Raw genomic sequence first — 21,728 nt, 5'->3', positions numbered from 1 at the left:
GGAGAAACCGGGCCCAGTAAGACGCTGGGTTCTGGGCGGGGGTCGCAGGCGGGGCACGACAGCTGGGGCCCGGGTCGCGGGACTCTGGGTCCCCGCCGAACTGCGCATAGCACGCCAGACCCCTGGAGAAACCAGGCCCAGTAAGACTCTGGGTTCTGGGTGGGGGTCGCGGGCGGGGCACGCCAGATGGGGCCCGGGTCGCGGGACTCTGGGCCCCCAAGCCGAACTGCGAGTAGCGCGCCAGACCCCTGGAGAAACCAGGCCCAGTAAGACGCTGGGTTCTGGGCGGGGGTCGAGCGCAGGGCACCCCAGCTGGGGCCCGGGTCGCGGTCCCGGCCGAACTGCGAGTAGCACGCCAGGCCCCTGGAGAAACCAGGCCCAGTAAGACGCTGGGTTCTGGGTGGGGGTCGCGGGCGGGGCACGCCAGATGGGGCCCGGGTCGCGGGACTCTGGGCCCCAGACCAAACTGTGAGTAGCACGCCAGACCCCTGGAGAAACCAGGCCCAGTAAGACGCTGGGTTCTGGGCGGGGGTAGAGCGCAGGGCACGCAAGCTGGGGCCCGGGTCGGCCGAACTGCGCATAGCATGCCAGACCCCTGGAGAAACCAGGCCCAGTAAGATGCTGGGTTCTGGGCGGGGGTCGCACGCGGGGCACGCCAGCTGGGGCCCGGGTCGCGGGACTCTGGGCCCCAGGCCGAACTGCGAGTAGCACGCCAGACTCCTGGAGAAACTGGGCCCAGAACAGAAAAAGATAAAGAAAAATATCGGAGAGGAGGTAAGAAAGCCGTTATGGATGCCAGGACACTGGAGATGCAGACAAAACTTATCTAAATGCACTGGAACTTATGGAAAAATTCGCCGTGAAAGAGGACTGCTATTTCTCTATATTGTTAAGAATCTCAGACATCACATATAAGGAGAGAGTTTAGTGGAGACCAAGGAGAAATGCGGTGTTGAAAGAGTTCTCCGCGATGGTGGTGGAGACTTGTATTCAGGAGAAGCAGAAACCGGATCTTACCAACTTTATTTTTTTGGAGAAATTACACCAAATGTCGAATGCTACCATCACGCATGCTTAGGAACACTGGACAACATTCAGAGTGGAAAAAGAGCCTGGGAAGGATTTGAAACGGTGGAGGCAGTGGCAATGCCAGTGGCCAATATTAGGAGGAGGCAGAGATCTGATACATTACAACTGGAACCTTTGAAATAATAACCACAGAGACAGTGATCGGAACCTGCTGAGGGGTTAGGCGGGCGCCGGGGCCAGTGGCGGACATCGGAGCTTGCTGTGAGGCAAGGCCACTACTGAGGCCTCCGTGGCCGGGATTGGAACCTGCAGAGGGGTTAGACCGATGCTGGGGCCAGCGAGGCCGGCATTGGAGCCTGCCATGAGGCAAGGCTTGTGCTAGGGCCACCGAGGTCGGGTCCGGAACTTGCTGAGGGGTTAGGCCGGTGCTGGGGTCAGCGAGGCTGGCATCGGAGCCTGCCGTGAGGCAAGGCCGGTACTGGGGCCTCGAGGCCAAGATGAGAGCCTGCCGAGGGGTTAGGCCGGTGCTGGGGTCAGCGAGGCCGGCATCGGAGCCTGCCTTGAGGCATGACCAGTGCTGGGGCCTCTGAGGCCGGGATCGGAGCCTGCCGAGTGGTTAGGCCGGTGCTGGGGCCAGTGAGGCCGGCATCGGAGCCTGCCGTGAGGCAAGGCCGGTACTGGGGCCTCGAGGCCAGGATAAGAGCCTGCCGAGGGGTTAGGCCGGTGCTGGGGCCAGCGAGGCGGGCATCGGAGCCTGCCTTGAGGCATGACCAGTGCTGTGGCCTCCAAGGCCGTGATCGGAGCCTGCCGAGGGGTTAGGCCGGTGCTGGGGCCAGCGAGGCCGGCATCGGAGCCTGCCTTGAGGCATGACCCATGCTGGGGCCTCCGAGGCCGGGATCAGAGCCTGCCGAGGGGTTAGGCCGGTGCTGGGGTCAGCGAGGCCGGCATCGGAGCCTGCCTTGAGGCATGACCAGTGCTGGGGCCTCCAAGGCCGTGATCGGAGCCTGCCGAGGGGTTAGGCCGATGCTGGGGCCAGCGAGGCGGGCATCGGAGCCTGCCTTGAGGCAAGGCCGGTACTGGGGCCTCTGAGGCCAGGATAAGAGCCTGCCGAGGGGTTAGGCCAGTGCTGGGGCCAGCGAGGCCGGCATCGGAGCCTGCCGTGAGGCAAGGCCGGTACTGGGTCTTCCGAGGCCAGGATAAGAGCCTGCCGAGGGGTTAGGCCGGTGCTGGGGTCAGCGAGGCCGGCATCGGAGCCTGCCTTGAGGCATGACCAGTGCTGGGGCCTCCAAGGCCGTGATCGGAGCCTGCCGAGGGGTTAGGCCGCTGCTGGGGCCAGCGAGGCGGGCATCGGAGCCTGCCTTGAGGCAAGGCCGGTACTGGGGCCTCTGAGGCCAGGATAAGAGCCTGCCGAGGGGTTAGGCCGGTGCTGGGGCCAGCGAGGCCGGCATCGGAGCCTGCCTTGAGGCATGACCAGTGCTAGGGTCTCCGAGGCCGGGATCGGAGCCTGCCGTGAGGCTAGGCCTGTGCTGGGGCCTCCGAGGCTGGGATTGGAATCCTGCCAAGGGATTAGACCGGTGCAGGGGCCAATGGCCAGCATCGGAGCCTGGCGTGAGGCAAGTTCACTCCTGCTGCCTCCAAGGCCGGGACCAAGCCAGCTTAGGGGTTAGACCGGTGCAGGGGCCAGTGAGACCAGAATGGGGCCTCCCATGAGGCAAGGCCGCTGCTTGAGCCAGCGAGGTCTGGATCAGTCCACTAAGTAGCCAGGCCACTACTGGGACCATCAAGAGTGGGATTGGTACTTGCAACGCAGCATGCACAGATAAATATCGCAGAAAATATAAATCAGACGCTTCTCTTAATCAGCAATAACTATGAGGAAAAGGGCAACAGGAAGAGGTTGAGCTATAGAAAGGGCCCTATAGTGAAGCAACTAATGTGACCAATCAGAGGGTATGTAATACTGGAGGACGGAGCCTCTTTAAAACGCAGGAGGTACATAAACAAATGTATCAAAGTAAATCACCAAAGAAGTGTGGGATGGAGGGAGGGGGAGGGAATGGGATGGGGGCTGGAGGAGGGCTAATTGGATGATGTGTGCTTGTATATCCTCTCAAGTCTTGTACTCCAATGTGATTGATATATGACTACAATGCACCAATTTAAAAAAATTAATTAATTAAAAAAAATCAGTGATGTGTACCTGTATGTACACACAAGTTTTTTACCCCCATATGATGTATGAATATAATGCACCAATAAATAATTAAAAAAATAAAAAATAAAAGCAACATTTAAGATCCACTGAGATGGTATGCTGTCACAGGCCCAATAGGTACATACACATATGAAGGTTTTTTTTTGTAGAGATAAGACCTTGCACTGATACACTGATCTGAAGACAAACAATTTTATATTATAAAAGTGGATACTGTTTTTATTTATTTTTCTCCTGTCTCTTTATATTGTAACTTGCAATCAAACTATATTGAAAATCGGTGTGCTTACCTCAACGACATTCTTTGAGATCTCCTCTGTTATCGACATGGCCTGGAGTGTCTGTACTCCCTTGGCCAACATTCACCATTCATCATTCCTTGAAAGCCAAGATATCTCTCTCTCTCTCTCTCTCTCTCTCTCTCTCTCTCTCTCTCTCTCTTTCTCTCTCTCTCTCTCTTCCTCTGTTTCTCTCTCTCTGTCTCTTCTTTCCTACCTCCTTCTTTTACTCATTTTTTACCTCTCTTCTTTTTTCTCTTCCAGAAATATTATTCTGTTACAAATTCATGAAACTTAAGCTATTTGTCAAATTTGCTACTACATTTAATTCTCTAGCATAATATTTATAATATTGCCTAACAATTATATAGTTAAATGTACTTTACAATTATTAACTTTACTTGATAACATGCAGGAGCTTTCTTGAGGCAATGAAGATCGGGTATGAGCAGGACTGACAAGTGCTGCTTCCTCAGCCACCATCCTCGGTGTTCAAGATTTCTGTAAGTTTAAAATTATGACCATGAAACCAGCCAGGATGTCCATCAACAGATGAATGGATTACAAAACTATAGGCTATGTACACAAAGGAATTTTACTCAGCCATAAAAAAGAACAAAATTACGACGTTTACAGGAAAATTGATGGAACTGGAGAACAATATGCTCAGTGAGACTAGTCAGTTACAAAAAATAAGAAATCATATGCTCTCCCTAGTATGTGGAAGCTAGGGAGAAAATGGGTCATAGGAGGAACTCTAGATGAGGAAAGAGAAAGTACAGATGGGCAAATAAGGCAACCTAACTGAGGAGGATGGAAGGGGGAATAGGGAAATTCCCTAATGTACATTCACAAACATATCAAAGTCAATCACTAAGTAAAACATGAGAAGAAGAGAGGAAGAAGGGAATGGGATGGGAATTGGGTAAGGACTAATTGGGTGATGTATGCATGTATGCCTCTACCATCTTGTACTTCATTAAGATGTATGACTACAATACACCAATAAAAATTTTTAAAATAGCTGGGCATGGTGGTGCATGCTTATAATTCCCGTGCTTGGGAGGCAGAGACAGTAGGATAGCACTGGTTTGAAGCCAGTCTCATTGGTTTAAGAGACCCTGTTTCCAAATAAAATTATAAAATAGTTATGAGAGTGTAGCCCGGAGGTAGAAGTGTTTCCAGAAACCCCAGTACCACAAAAATAATAATAAATTAATTAAAAAAACAAAAATAAAATTATCACTAAAAATAAGACAATCTATTGGCCAGGTGTGGTGGCACATGCTTGTATTCTCAGTATTTGGGAGGCTGAGACAGGAGGATCACGGTTAGCAGGCAGCCTCAGCTACTAAGTGAGGCCCTCTGCAACTCAGTGGGACTCTGTTTCAAAATAAAGAATTAAAAAAAATAGGCCTGGGGGTGCGTCTCAGAGGTAGAATGTCCCTGGGTTCCATTCCCAGTAACAGAAAAAGAAATAAGGCAACATAAAATAATATCACAGTGTTCCTTTCCCAACCTGAAGAAATCAGATATCTCCAGTTAAGAAAGAACATGTGTATTAAAATCTAAATGGTGATTCAAATGCATCATGACAATTGCTTTGAGTCAAAGTATATATTTATATAAATATAATACCATCTAGCCGGGCGTGGTGGCGCATGCTTGTAATCTCCGTGCTTGGGAGGCAGAGACAGGAGGATTGCGCAGGTTCGAAGCCAGCCGCGTGCTGGCTTAAGAGACCCTGTTTCCAAATAAAAATGTAAAAATAGGTCTGGGAGTGTAGCCCGGAGGTAGAAGGGCTTTCAGGAACCCCAGTACCACCAATATATATTACCATCTATAAGAAACCTCAATATAGCAGATCTACAAACAAAATAATATTATAAAATGACAGTAGAAGATTTCATGGGAAATATAGAATAACAAAAAGCAAAAACATATTTATGGCTTCTTGTAATTAAGGAGGATTTCATGGGTAAATACCTTGACTAAAGATTAAGATTTAACATGCAAAAAATAAAAGATAATAATTCCATTATATCTCCCTGTAACATATACATACTTAAAGAAGATTTATGAAGCATATGTACAATCAAGCAGGCTAGTCCCAGCGGACAACAACTTTCTGTTTTATAGCTGTTTCGGGATATCTTGTTTGCTCTGTTTCTGCTTCTTCCATAGTCTATCGTTGGCAGTGCTGGTTCCAACATACTTAGAGCAGATAATTCACAATGGGTTTGTATCATTAGTATTGATGCTATTATTGACGTGAGGACTTGCCTACATCACAGTAGAACTGACTTTGTGGGGGCAAATCAGGTAGAGGACACCTTGGCGGATCTGCTTGGTCTTCACACTGTAGATGATGGGGTTCAGCACTGGTGGAATCATTAAGTAGATATGGGCCATGAAGATATGGACGAAAGGAGAAGAATGTTTGGCAAAACGATGGACAATTGACAAGCCTATCATAGGCACATACAGGATGAGTACAGCACAGATGTGGGAGGCACATGTGTTAAGTGCCTTAAGCCTCCCCTCACGGGATGCAATTCTTAACACTGAGTGAAGGATAAAAATATAAGATACTAAGATACCCAGAGAGTCCATGCCCCACAGCATAGTAATCACAACCAGCCCATAGATGACATTGAACCTGGTGTCCGCACAGGCAAGGCGGATCATGTCCTGGTGCAGACAGTAGGAATGAGAGAGGACATGGGAGCCACAGAAGGGGAAGAAGGCCAGGCGGGCCAGGAGTGGAATTAGTGGAATAGCACTCCTGAGCAGGGCTGCAACTCCAATCTTGATGATGAGTTTTGGGGTGAGAATGGTAGCATATCGTAGAGGGTGGCAGATGGCCACATAGCGGTCAAGGGCCATGGCCAAGAGCACAGATGACTCAGTGAAGGAGAAAGTGTGAATCAAAAACATTTGCACCACACAGACATTGAACTGGATCTCCCTGGAAATGGACCACAACACCCTGAACAGTGATACCATTGGGGTCATAGACATGGCCATGTCAGTGAGGGAAAGCATGGCCAGGAAGTAGTACATGGGCTCGTGGAGCCTGGGGTCTGTGCGGACGATGTGTAAGATGGAGCAGTTGCCTGTTATGCCCACTAGGTAGAGGAGGCAGAAAGGGATGGAAATCCAGTGGTGAAATTCCTCATAGCCAGGGATGCCTGTGAGATAGAATGTGGAGGACAGCATGTTGCTACAGTTTGAGGCAGCCATATGGCTGCCTGTTAAACCACAATCTGGTTCTGCAGTCACACACCAGTGGGGATGGCATTGATGAGACCAGAAACTGCATTAAGAAAAAAAGAAAAGAAAGAAAGTATGAATGCTTACCTCTAATCATCTTTAATCAAGCCCCACATGTCTGTTCTGTCTTTTTTCATTTCATTGTTAGATATTCTCAGTTAAGTAAAATCTTAACACTGGGATCTTCACATCCGACTCCCAAATACGTTCAATCTTCCTTCTAAACAGGATGTTCTCCTTCCAGAGATTCTACCCCGACAGAGCAGGTTATACATAACTCCAAGGCCACATTTTTAATTTTGTAAATTTCTTAGAAATTTGGTTGGCAAATAAAATTCTTTATTTGTGTGTGTGGTACTGGGGTTCCTGGAAACCCTTCTACCTCTGGGCTACATTCCCAGACCTATTTTATATTTTTATTTGGAAACAGGGTCTCTCAAGCCAGGGAGGCTGGCTTCAAACCTGCGTGATCCTCCTGTCTCCACCTCCCAAGCACAGGGATTACAAGCCTGCGCCACCATGCCTGGCTTGGCAAATAAAATTATAAAAAAATACAAACAAGTTTTTTTTTTCTAGCCATGGGTGCTGATATTACATTAACTGTTTTTAAAAATGATTTCTGCATTGATTCAAATGAAATTCTTTTAATAGTCTAAGCTTGATATTTCATTTCAAAATGCTTTGCTAGCATGCAAACTACCCTACAGAATTCAAGCAAGTATTGCCCAACTATATAATTGATGTCAAAGACCAGGTCTTTTCAGAAAATCGACTGTAATATCAATTTGGTTTTTCCTGTGCTCCCCAAAAGATAACTATAGGTTAAAATAGACCTAAATAAAATAATAGTGTGTTTTTATAGAAAATATCGTGATACAATATAAAATATGTAATTTAAAAAAGTAAAATTATCTCTGGTTATAACATTTAAACTTCATAATCTTTTTCCTACCCTGGTATCATGGTGCATTCCTGTAATCCTAATACCTGGAAGACTAAGACAGAAAAATCTCAATTTGAAGCTCAATGAGATCTGCTTAAAAATAAAACATAAGTGGGCTGGGGTCTAGCCCAAGGTAGAATGCTTACCTAGTATGTGGGAAGTCCTAGATTAAAGTCCCAGCACCACAGGGAAAAAAAGAAAGAATGAAAGAAAGAGTGCTAACGCAGCCCACAGTTCAATGTCTAGTACTGCATGCAATTTTTTTCTTCTTATGCAATCTTCTTCTTATGTTTTAGAGTTGACTTGAATAACTAGTTTACAGACTGATATTTTTGATAAAAAATAGAGATAGTATCTGTGAAAAATAGAGTAAAAATGCATTCTTTAAAACAAAAAGCAAGAAAACATAACATACAAAAGTATATTAGAAGCCCGGCATGGTGGCACATGCTTGTAATCCCAGCATTTGGGGTGTTGAGACTGGAGGATCACGGTTCACAGACAGCCTCAGCTACTTAACGAAGCCCTTTGCAACTCAGTGAGACCCTGTTTCAAAATAAAGAATAAAAATAGGACTGGGAGTGTTGCTCAAAGGTAGAATTCCCCTGGGTTCCATCCCTAGTACTGCAAAAAATAAATTAAAAAATATATAATAAAATAATATATATACTATATATAATAAAATTACATATATATATATATATATATATATGCATGCCCAGAGAAGCCAATGGGCATCTGGCCTTTACACTGAATGCTTTGTACAGAGACTAAATGAAAAAAAAATATATTGTCCCCACTTCTTCTGTTGTCAAGAAAAAGTTCTTGCAGTAAGAGATGAACTGCCTCATCAGGCTTCTCACATGCCTTGCTTGCCAGGCATCCGCATTCACCCAAATGTTGATATGAGAATTTAAATCCATGGGACAGATTACTTCCCATCGCAAGTAAATAAATTGGCATCTTTCTTCCATTAAAGTCTACTTTGGCCTTTTGAAATTCTCAGTTTCATTTCATTTTCTTCAAGTCCCATGTAAATAAGGTTAAATGTAGAAACTATTTTTTTCTTACACATTTAACAATGATAATTTTCTAAGAAATAAAAATCAACTAATCAAACAGGTAATTTCCAGAAATAAAATCAATCTTTCTGAGTTTTTCTCACTAAACTTAAGCCACACATCGCCTAATGGACACACTATTGCTATTTTCCTCACTCTTTCTGCCCCAAATACCATTTCTCTGACTTTGAAAAGTGACCACAAAATATTTCTGGTAATATGGACTGGTAATAACGTCACAGCGGCACCAGCAATCTTCTGGTATAGCATGGGAGGGTGGAAGAAATGAATGGACACTTTAGTGTCCTCTCATAGAGAAAAACCGACTTAATGCACATTTCATAGAAGTGCACTAGGGAACTGAGTGTTGAGAATCCTGTCATCTCAGTTTTATCCTGTGAAGACCCAAAATAGTCAGAGATATGAATAGCTTCTTAAATTTTTCCCTATCCCAAAATTCCTTCAATAATCATCACGGACCTCTCTGTATACTTTTTTTTTTTATTCAGTGCTGATTTTGTGGAGGAGGGGGGAGTATCTATGGTAGAATGGGAAATTCCACCTAAACAAAGAATGAGTCATTGAGTCTTTAGTGAGCTATGAATCTGAGCACCTACATTAGTAGTCTGAAGTTCTCATGACTTATATCTTATATATTCACCATATAACATATATATGTTCACTAATGATTGGTCTTCCTGGATATTTACAATCCTTTATACTGTCAAACTGTTTGATTTTTGACTATGAAGTGTCTACTGTTCCTAATGCTATAATTTCAAACTCATGCACACATGACCATGTGAGAGGTATTTTTCACCATTCTTCAGAAAAGGAGGACAGTGTTTGAGGTTAATTTATAAACTCGAAAGTTTAAAGTATATGTAAATTGTAGTTGAGACTTCTGAGCTGTAATTAAAGTCATGTTAAAAATAACACTTATGCCTGGGACTTGAAGGGACCTTGAAGGTTAGCTGGTGAAGTTTGAATTTCATTTTGAAATCGCATCTCTGTTATGTCTGAAAAGAGTTCTTCATCCTTCACCCATATCAGCAACACATTCATGGACAGAGATCACCTGCCATGAAAGTAGCATCTTGAGTAGTCCCAGTCAATCTGAAAAGTCAATGTCTGACTTGGATATTACAAACAAGAGCATGAACAATAAACATATTTTGGTAAGATTCATGGCCTTCTCTGAGCTGAAAACTGCTGAGCTAGTCTCTGGGTCCTTCTTCTCACATGTGACGTGTCTGCCTTCCTCTCCCTCACTTCTCATGTTCCCCTCTGTGCTTTTCTATTTCCTCATGTCTCACTTACTTTTTAAGGATAGTTCTTCTTGCCACAAGTGATCTTCCTAATTATCAGAGTAAGCAGGCAGAGTTTATAAGGTCTCCTGTAGTCCCTGGATACATGAGGGCCCAGGGTAAACACAAGGCAGTGACTGTAACCTCGTCAGTGCCAACATTTCAGTTTGTGTCTCCCCAGATTCTCTCTCCATCCTTCTAGACTGCAGCAGGGTGTCCTAACTTAGGAGTATATGGAAAGTAACACATTGAAGATCCTCAAATATTTATTGCCTCAACATCCAGAACAAAGAGTCTAATGAAACATAAGATACTGATTTGCATGTAGAAAGTGAGCAGACAGTAAAAAAAAAATGAATAGGGTACAGCTAATAAATGGGACTTATTAAGAACTTAAATTGCAGAGGGACATGAAGCTCATAAACTAGAAGCTGGAAGTAACTCAAGTTTATTTTTATACATTAATTCTGGGTAAAACAAGACTCAGTTATTTGACTTCTCTTCCTGAAAATTATACAAAAAGCAATAGAGTCAACCCAATCTTCTGATTTTCTAGTGTTATGTTTTCCTCACTATGACATCGAATTTTTTTCATCTAAACAAATTAGATAGATCTGACTATAAAGAGAATCCTTTTCTCAGTGAATAAAATTTCCTATATGTTTGTCAACATGTTGGTTTCTAAATACTTGTTGGCTGATTGGACCACAAAATAGGATTGTCACGTAAACTACTAAGTGATAAAAGCAATTCTCACAAGGGGAAGGATTTCGAGTAGTCCATCCCGATTAGTAGAGGTTTTAAAATAAAAGTAGAATTAGGAGCTGAGTGTGGTGGCGCATGCTTGTAATTCCCGCACTTGGGAGGCTGAGACAGGAGGATCACACAGGTTCGAAGCCAGCCTCAGCTACTTAGTGAGGCTCTCAGCAACTTAGTGAGACCCTGTTTCCAAATAAAGTATAAAAATAGGTCTGGGAATATAGCCCGGAAGTAGAAAGCCTCTGGTTTCCACCTCCAGTACCAGAAAAAAAAAAATAGAATTAAAGCCTATAGTCTTCAGGTATCATTGTATTTAATGTGACTTAAACAGCATTGTATTTTAAAGTCAGTTAGTAACTGGCTTTTCCAGGAATTGATGACCTTAGAACAAGGAGCAATTTTCATAAAACATTCGCTAATTGACAAAGAAATTCAGCACCCACTAATAATATGTGACAATGAGTTTTTTTAATCTCATCATTATTATGGCTGTAGTGTTTCCTTTCCTGGCACCCTGCCCCAGTACTTTGGCTCCTTCTAGTGGGTTCATCTTTCCATGGAAAAGGAATCTTAGGTCAGGTTACCTCTCCAATTTTTAACCTTGCTGAGCTCTGGTAAACTCTATTTCCCTGTCACTTTCAGGACTATGTATGGCAAGCAAGTTCCTACCTAGGACATTTTGCATACCTTCCTGAATTCTGCTCACATTACAGTAACCCCTTCATCAAATCCTTCAATTTATCTAAGTTGAGTATGAACAAGGAACCTCTTATACATGTACATATCTCCCTGTTACCATCTACTTTCCATTTCTGTTTGCCATTGCCATTATCTGTAAGTTTATTACATTTTTAAATATTAAACTATTTTCTTCACTGTCTTAAAAGAAGCCTGATGACTTTTCTTTTTTTCTTCTTTTTTGTTTTATAATCATGTCTTTTTGTTCCAAAGTCAGATGGGATACCTAAGAAAAAACAATCCAGGACTCTACCGTAAGACAGACAAATCCTGATAAATCTTTGAATATTTATATCTTCATATATAAAAAAATCTGGATGAGGAGAAAACAGAGTAATTCAGCCTAGAGAAAGGAAGAATGAGGCCCCTCTCAAAGCAGAAGATTAAATACTTCTTAACTTTCACTGGGTATAGAGCAGAGCTATAATTTGCCATGAACTTTGGACTCTTGTTGTTTAAAATAAGATCACTTGATCAAAATATAAAAATCAATGTCATGAGCCTGGCATGGCACACTTGTAACCCCAGCATTTGGGAGGCTGAGACCAGAGGATCGCGGTTCACAGACAGCCTCAGCTACTTACTGAGGCCCTCTGCAACTTGGTGAGACCCTGTTTCAAAAAAAAAAAAAAGAATAAAAAATAGGAATGGAAGTGTAGCTCAAAAGTACAATGCCCTGAGTTCCATTCTTAGTACCGCAAAAAAAAAAAAAAAACAAAAAAACAATGTCGTGTATAAACTCTAATTGCATGAGGGAATAAAAGAAGGAGTGATCCTTGGCCAAAGCTAGATCTCACAGTACAGTTCTTTTCCCCATCAGAACTGTACACTTTCTATCTCAAGGAAAATCAGTGATGGACTCCAAAATGTGTCATTGGATTCTACAGCAGAAGACAAGTTTGTTAGGAGAGAGTATCCCTGAAAGTGAAGGAAGCAGGAGCGTTAGCCTTGTAGTCCTAAGTTAGATAAGACTAAAAGGCTTTTCAGAATTATTTCAAGAGTTGAGGAATCAGCTCCAAAAATACTGCAGAATGTATAAAGATCAAAATATTTTTCCAGGAAGGAAAAAAAATCAAGATTATCTTTGTGAGTTGAAATTTTAGTTTTGACTTACTTATATTTAAGCTTGTATTATAAACATATAAACATATATACATGTAGGGAGAATATATTAATGGATTCCCATGTGGCTATCACTCTGTTCAACAATCACCAACTGTTGCAGTTTTTTTGTCTTGAGTTTGGTTTATATTCTCGCATTTTCATTCTTCTTAAATTGTCTGGACACATATCACATACATTATATAATTTAATATATAAATACATCAGTATGGTAAATACATAATGTTCAGTGTTGGTAACAGTAGAAGAAAGAAAATGTGAAAATATGAGCAAGAAGAAAGACAACAGAGAATTTGAATGACACTAAGACTCCTATATGGAGAAGTTATAGTAAGTTTGCTGGGATACTTCAGGGAGCCACGTATGGCAACATATTGTAAAAGGCCATGACTAAGACTGATTCCATCAGAAAAAATATATATGAATTTAATATATCTAACTATATAAAGGTCCACTTCAATCTCCCTAGCAATATTTTCAGTGGTGGGGTGAAGAAATATATATATATATATATATATATATATATATATATATATATATATCTTCATATATATCCATGTTAGTATTCCTCATCTAATTTGAATTATTCATATTTAATTATCTATTGTACATGTTCCATAAAAATATCTCTATGTAATCAGTAGAAAGATAAACCAGTAAAATAACCCATGGTTGTGTAAGTGGTTTGCCCATGGCAAACCACATGACAACATGGCTCCAATAATAGTTTTGATAAATTTCAATTTCAGAGCTCTTCTCTTGGAATGGAGATTCCCCAGAATCATGATAATTTTACTGATGTGGTTGTTACAGCCCCACCTTGGTCAGTGACCACAAGATGGCCATCATATACAATTTCTATTGTAAAAACAATATTAAAACAAATAAAATCAGTTCGTTCAGGTTCTTCACAACTTCTTTATCTTTCTTATATTTTAATTTATTGATAAACTTTCTTCTTGTCCCATAGCCACATAGTTGGCTCGTTACTAAAGACCCTGCCATTTCATAGGCTATGCTTTATCCCATATGATTCAATAATTCTATCATAGTGTTACTTAACTTTTTATAGCAGTCTACTTGGCTATAAATGGCAGCTAAAAATAACTCAGTATCAGATCTCTTAAATCTATTCATGATTCATGAACATAAGCTAATATCAAAATGAACTTTCAGACTTCTGAAAATGACATGCATATTTATTCTTGTATTTGAACATAAAATATATGAGATCAACAGAGACAATATTACAAATAAGTAGTCTAAAGTGTTGAAATATAACTTAAGAAAAGTTATTATTTAAATGAATAAGTTCCTTCTCTTCCTTTTACTTCTTCTTCTTCTTTTTTTTTTCTGGGGATTGATTGAGTCCAGAGAAATTCTACTCTGAGCTACACCTTCATTCCACTCTTTTTTTTAACCATTGAAATAGGGTCTTGTTAGATTACTGAAATTGGTCTTGCTAAACTGCTGAGGCTGGCCTCAAACCTGTGATCCTTCTGTCTCAGCCTTCCATTTGCTGGGATTATAGATGTGCACTACCATGCTTAGCTAAAAACCTCTCTTTCTAACACTTCTACAGGATCTGATGAGAGGAAAATAATAAACAAAAATGGCTTTAAATAATCCAGGAGAGAGACCAGTAATAGTGAAAGAAAGTACAGAAATGGAGGTGGGGATGAGAAAAGGAGTAACTGATGAAAGATATAGTTTAAATTATATCATGCCCATCTGGGAAAGTATCACTACCAATATCACTATTATGTATAGGAAGGGGTAGAAGAGTAGGACCTGATCGAAGACAAACCAGGACCTGAGTACATGTGTGTTTATATGACTTTGAGCCTAACTATGATGGATAATTACAATGCATCAATTAAATTATTTTAAAATTTTACTTTAGTCAACCTGTTTGTAAATATTTTTGTAGTAAGACAGATTCTATTGGAAAAAAGTTTCCTATTCTCTTATTTTTCAAATGTTTAACTTTTAAGAAAGTAGGGAGTGAATTCTGAGGATTTGGTACAGTCTCCCACTCAAATGTTTCTATTCTAGCCAATGTTGAGCTTCACAGGGAGTCTGTGCTCACCTGGGCCATCTTGCTGTCCCCTGGGAGACTGTTGCTTTCAAACTATTAATATAGTTGATGCATTCAGGGAAAAAAAGGCAGCGGATTATAACCAAGATGGAGCTGTTTTTTCTGGTGATGCAAGACCGGTAGGGTCAAATATGACACAGTTTTCTCAGCTTCTCCATTCGCCAGGAAAGCAGAGTAGGAGGTCCTGGAAACATCAAGGACTTGGAAAATAGCAGGGAATTAGTGTTCTATGGTAGAGGAGAGAGGGAAGAACAGTATGAGGTATGATTAGTGTTTTCGATAAAGAAAGTTTTTTATTAAACTAAAAGATGTCATATAGTCTTTAAAAATTACATTTTTGTATATCTATGAATTTAATGTCTATATTGTATTGATTGTCATATTTCTTGAAACACCAGTTCTTTTGGATTTTTCTTTCCCCCATTATCTTTAGTTTTTCCATCTGATCTTGCCCCTAATTAAGGCATGACATCCAGATGAGATTATCTAAGGATAAGTAATCTTAGTGAAAACAGAGACCTAGAAATATTTCCCTTTATATATATATATATTTTAATCAATTTCTAGGTCAAGGGAAACACATTGGCATTCAGTAATCACAAAAAACTCAAGGATATGCAAGGTTAAGTGAATTCTAGTTTGTGAAATCGCTAGGAATGGAGAGAAAAAGTGTGATCTTAGACATCTCTAATTCTACTTGACCAGTAATGCTACTGGTCCCTGTCATCTAGGCTTCAGGGTGCTGATCCGTTCAATCTGTTTCACACTACTACAAAAAGACTAATTCCATCTAAACTTCCAGTTCAGATCTTAGATGCTAAATCTTCAGAATAAAGAGACAAAGCAAAAAAGGGTGAGCCTAAAGGGTGATAATGTGGAAAGAAAACTTGAACACAGATGGAGTTTATAAGCCTAATAATTCTCTAATGCAGAATTTCATAAGCATGTAAGTTGTTTGCTGTTGCATATTTAATTTTTCTTCATGTATCTTTATACTTTTTCTTAAATTTGGTAAAATTGTGTCTGATTTATTTCTCTTTTAAATGAATATTCTTTTAAAATTATTTTATTTGTTCATTTCAACTATATATCTAATGAGGTCAGTGTGATAAAAAAAAACATACATGGACACAGCTCTTGGTGTATTTTTATTCATACCCTGCCTCTGTTTTCCTCTCCCTCTCCTCTCTGCCGAAACATGTTTGTTAAATTGGTAGCTTTTATTTTTGTTATAGATCCCGTTTATTCTCTCTCTCTCTCTCTCTCTCTCTCTCTCTCTCTCTCTCTCTCTCTCTCTCTCTCTCTCTCTCTCTCTCCCGCCCTCCCTCCCTCCCTTCCTCATCTCTTTCATATATATTTGCAACAAAACTCAGGAATGGAATTATATAACATGTAGATATAGACAAATACTCCTATTGTATAACTTGATAAGAATAATTTCTTTCAACATAGTTACATGATTTACTCTTTCATTGGTGATCTGTTCTGAAGACCAAATTTAATTATACAGTGATAGATATATTTTACTTTTTCTTTACCTACTGCCATCTAACTCTTAAATTTTTATTTTATTGTGCTGAAATAAAACCATTATTTAAAATAAATCTTGAATCATAGATATTGAGCCAAATACCAATTTTTTTTTACTGAAACATTTTAGGTAGTTTTTTAAATCTCTCATTTTGTTCATTTGAAATAAGAAAAAAATCTGTCCATGGTCAGTGGCTAGCAGCTCCAAAATTGAGCGCTTTGTTTATTTTTCCTCCCCTGCCATGCTTATAACTCTAGGACCGTGAGCTATTCAAACTCACTGATCCATCCCCAAGCTAGGTGCTGAAGAATACAGATCTGAGAAATCATACAACTTCTCTACACATCCTGATGAAGGTGTGCTTTTCTGCTCGATCACTTCTTTGGTCATAGTAGAATAACAGCAATAGAATTTGTAGTTCTTATTTTTGTAGTCTTTCTACTTCCTATGTCTACAGCTATTTAGTTTTTATTTTTTCTTTCTAAGGTATAGTGCACTTATTATTATTTTTGTGTGTCTAGTTAACAGACTATCTTTAGAGTTATTGGGGGAACTTCTGATCATGGTAGAATTTAGTTTTATTTTGCTAAATTTTGAAGTGTTTGCTTCACATTGACGTCTATAACTTTTGTTGGAAAATATGTAGAATTTTAAAATTTTATTGATGCATTATAACTGTACAAGATACTTATCTGAATAGTGATAAACTCATATTGCACATAACATGACTTGGTCTGTTTCCTTCTCAGTACTCTCTTTCCCCTCCTTTCCTCCTTCCCTCCTTTGCTTCCACTATTCTACTCATCTCCTAGTTTCCACAAGGTCCCTAAATGAGGACCTCTTTAGAGAATAAATAGAATATTCACTGACAGGATGACTGTAACTAGGTTGAAGAATAATTGCCTACTATAAGAGTATGGCTTCTGACTTCCTAGTGTGAGGAGACAAATGTAGAGTGTACCCTGATGCAGGATATTTGCTCTTACTTTATAGCTCTCATTCCTTTAGAAAAAAGAGTCTAGATCATGTGCGATTGCAATTGTTTATTAATAGATTCAAATTATGGCAAGTAAAATTTAGGAAAAACATCTCCCATTTCCTTCATCTATGATATTATTGTCATTTTAATATATTTTAAAAACAAATGGATAAATGAATTTTTTTGCAATACTGGGGATTAAACTCAAGGACATTCTACCTCCAAGATATACTCCCAGCCCTATTTTTATTCTTTATTTTGAAACAGAATTTTGTTAGGTTGATGAGAGTTTCACTACTTTCTGAGGCTGTTCTTGAACCTGCAATTCTCCTGTCTCAGCCTCCCAAGTACTGAGATTACAACCATGTGCCACCACACTGGATGAATACAGGACTTAAAATCTGGATGACTCATTAAAGGTTAGTGTTCTGCTATGTTATTTTCAAACTACAAATCTTTTTAAAAACCTCCAAATATTTGAAAATTTTAAGAATTCTTAGAATTTGGAAAAGTAATATAACACATTTCTAAATAGCCAAGCATGAGAAAGAGGGAGGGGAGAGGGAATTGGGTGGGAATTTGGGAAGAGCTAAATGAGTGACGTGTGCATGTATGCCTCTACTATTTTACACTCCATTAAAATGTATGACAGCAATGCACCAATTAAAAAAATAAATAAAGATAGCCTTTAGATAAAATAAATAAGAAAGAGCTTTAGGAAATAGTTTGAAGTGAATGAAAAGTTAAAAATACTCAAAAATTCATGAGATTTTGTGGCATACCACTAGAGCATTACCTTTTTAATGGGGAAAATAATGCTTTTTTTTACAAATTTTTTCCAAAAACATTTCTGTGAATCAAGACTTTTATTTTGATATTCTTTGATGTGTCTCTGCTAACATCTTGATTTATAATCTTTCTACTTTTTTTAGTTTTCAAAGGTGTGGGAAAAACCATCAGGATACATTCTTCTTTTTCTCTTCTGTTTTTTTTTTTTTTTTTTTTTTGCAGAACTGGGGATGGAACATAGGGGCATTCTACCTCTGAGTTACACCCTCAACTCTATTTTTTATTTTTTATTTTGAAACAAGGTCTCACTAAGTTGCAGAGGGCCTCACTCACTAAGTAGCTGAGGCTGTCCTCAAACCACCGCCCCTGTCTCAGCCTCACAAATACCAGAATTACAAGCATGTACTACCATGCCTGGCTAGGATGCATTTTTTTATGAATGAACAATGCATCCTGATAGTTTTCCATATGCATTATATAACAAATTGAGTCATGTGTCTTTTAATTGTGAAATTTTAAATATATATATTTGTCTTTATTTTAAAGGTCCAGAATGCTTCACAACAAAGATCAAGCATCTTATCCATGAACCTTTTGACACATATAAATGGAATAAATATTATCATCTAATGTGTCATATAAAATATTTTCTTATATAACTTTTACTGTAATAATCACAAGACCATAATCATCCGTTTGCACCATTTTTCACCTATTACAATGTGGAAGTCTGAAATTAGAGACTTGGACTTATTTACTATTTATTCTTGGGGTATAAGACATTGTGATTGATGCATTCTATATATATGAATAAATAAGGAAATCAATATATGAATAGACAGATGAATATGAAAGACTCTACACCATTTTACAGCTGACCACACCCAGTAGTTTTCATTATGCCACTGTCAAATAATACCAATCTCCATCCCACTATCTTTCTTCTCCTTGGCATTCCAGGCATGGAATCTGTCCAACTCTGGTTATCGATGCCATTCTTCCTAGTTTATCTGAGTGCGCTCCTTGGAAATTTCTCTATTCTCTTTATTATCAGAAAGGATTCCAGCCTGCATGAGCCCATGTACTTCTTCCTCTGTATGCTCTCTGGGGCTGATCTGATTATCTCCACTACTGCTATGCCTAAAATCCTCAGCCTTTTTTGGTTCCATGACAGAAAGATATATTTTGAAGCCTGTCTTATACAAGTATTTCTCATCCATTCCCTGTGTAGCATGGCTTCAGGGTTTATCTTGGTCATGGCCTTTGACCGCTATGTGGCAATCTGCAAACCCCTGAGACATAACACCATCCTGACACACAAAGTCATCCGGAACTTGGGGCTAGCTATTGCTGTCCGTGGGGTATTGCTCTTCAGTCCTCAGCCATTCATGCTCCGCTGGCTTCCCTACTGCAGAACTAACATCATCCCTCACACTTACTGTGAATTCATGGCTCTCATCAAGCTTGCTTGTGCAGAGACCAGGATCTGCAGAATATACAGCTTGACTGCTGCTTTCCTAACTGGGGGCTTAGATTTCCTGCTAATCATATGCTCCTATGTTGTCATCCTTTACACTGTCTTCCGTCTTCCATCCAAGGCTGCTCGACTCAAGACCCTGGGCACTTGTGGATCCCATGTGTGTGTCATCTTAACAGCATATACGCCAGCATTTTTCTCCTTCCTTACTCATAGGTTTGGGCGCAATGTGTCTCCCCATATTCACATCCTTGTAGCTAACATCCTCCTGCTTGTTCCACCCATGGTCAACCCGATGATTTATGGCATAAGAACCAAGAGAATCAGAGAACGTTTCCTCCAAGTTATAACGTTTCACAAAATATAAAACAACCCGTTTTTTCTTTCATATTTTACTTGTAGTATTTAAAATATTTATTTGCATACATTAGATTTTGGTCTCAATAAACTTGCTTAGGATAAAGTTAACTTAGATAATTTTCTCATTATATTTTAGATTCATAATATTTCTACTACTATATGATCTTTTTAGCCAGTATGTTTGTTTGCACAAGACTATGCTATTGTTCAGTTTCACTGCCTTCATCAAAGATTTGTCATTGACTTGTTATCTCTAAAATGCAGCAAAATGTCTTACATTTATAGGTGTCAGTGAACAGATTGTCTATATATCCTGTATAATAATAATGATGACTTTTAAAACCTTGGGATTTGGGATGGTGATAGGAGAATAAACATTTTCTGAGCAACCAGATTGAAAAAATAACTTCAGGATAGAAATTTTAATGTTTGTCTGGATTTTTCATAACAGTTTTTTATTTATCTTACTCTCTAAACACTTCCCCCAAAGACTTAAGAATATCAAATTGTTCTATAATTTTTCTCTCTTTATTTCTTCAGTATGTTACAATATTTTAATTCTTTAAAAATATGTATAGCCTCCGTTCTCATTATATGATAATCTTGGCATGATTTAATCCTATCCACTTTTAATTTATATTAGAATCGAGAGAAACATTATGTTTTTAATATTTCCTTATAATGTTTTTACTATGAGATTACTTCTTATTTTCCTTTTTGTGAAATCCAAAAACTGTTTATTCTATGAAAAATCCTATAGGACAGTCCTTTTGGCTTTTTGTTTGTTTGTTGATGATACTAGAGATTGAAAACAGGAATATTCTACCTTTTTAGAAGTAGAGCTGTACCCTGGCCCAATTTATTTATTTATTTATTTATTTATTTATTTATTTATTTATTTATTTATTTATGATACTGGGGATGGAACTCAGGGGCATTGCACATTCAAGCTACATCCCCAGACCTATTTTTTAGTTAGTTTATTTATTTACTTATGTAGCATTCTACCATTCTATCTCTGAGATACGGGGTACCCCTAGCCCTATTTTTTGTTGTTTTTACTTTTGAAACAGGGTTTCACTTACTTGCAAAGGGCCTCACTAAGTAGCTGAGGCTGTCCAAGAACCGTGATCTCTGGTCTTTGCTTCCCAAATGCTGGAATTACAAGTGTGCACCACCAAGCCTGGCCTCAATGATTTTATTTTTGAAACAATGTCTCATTAAATTTCTAAGGGCCCTGTCAAGTTACTGAGGTTAGCAGTAATGGTATTTCAGGCATATGAAACTGAGGCTGGCTTCTATTCCAGTCTTTATGAGTAGATATCATAAAGATTACACTTTCTTTAACATCTATATTTTCTTTAGCATCATCATTCTTGATGATGGCCAATACAGCTTTTGAACAAGATCATACTAGCATATTTTACCAATTTTTTCTGCAACTGAAGTATTTTTCTCCATGTGTAGTTACAGAGTCTCATGCCACTTCTGTCCTTGGGTTTATTTCTTCTTTCTGAGGAAGACCTATGGATGTTTGCAGTGTGAGGTACTATGTGATTAACTAGCTGTCATTTGATTCCATATTCTTTTCCTTAAAAGAAAAGTTATTATTGAATGCTGATCCTTCTGATGGTATCAACTTGTTTATCAAACTCTGTTTGACATTGCCTTGGTTAGGATGGAATACAATTGTATATCTAAAATTCTAACAGTGGCATAAGAAGTAGAATCCCAGACTATCGCCCCTCAGGACCTACTATTCAGTCTTG

At 39.7% G+C, this 21,728-nt stretch overlaps 2 protein-coding genes across 2 annotated transcripts; one reads left to right on the top strand and one right to left on the bottom strand.

The window, feature by feature from the left end:
• Window positions 1–5,805: 5,805 nt before the first annotated feature.
• LOC308267395 (olfactory receptor 51G2-like) lies at window positions 5,806–6,765 on the bottom strand (the record flags this gene model as incomplete). Its single annotated transcript, XM_080702074.1, has 1 exon — window positions 5,806–6,765. One exon carries the CDS (start codon window positions 6,763–6,765, stop codon window positions 5,806–5,808), a length of 960 nt encoding a protein of 319 aa, XP_080558200.1.
• A 12,256-nt stretch (window positions 6,766–19,021) lies between these two features.
• On the top strand, window positions 19,022–19,966 carry LOC308267617 (olfactory receptor 52E8-like; the record flags this gene model as incomplete). The annotated part of the gene is made up of 1 exon (XM_080702454.1): window positions 19,022–19,966. One exon carries the CDS (start codon window positions 19,022–19,024, stop codon window positions 19,964–19,966), a length of 945 nt encoding a protein of 314 aa, XP_080558580.1.
• Between the last annotated feature and the right edge of the window lie 1,762 nt (window positions 19,967–21,728).

The sequence above is a fragment of the Muscardinus avellanarius genome (assembly GCF_963383645.1).
Source record: "Muscardinus avellanarius genome assembly, chromosome: 1".
Lineage (NCBI taxonomy): Eukaryota > Metazoa > Chordata > Mammalia > Rodentia > Gliridae > Muscardinus > Muscardinus avellanarius.
The sequence above is the reverse complement of the archived record's forward strand: the minus strand, read 5'-3'. Positions and strand labels throughout refer to the sequence as shown.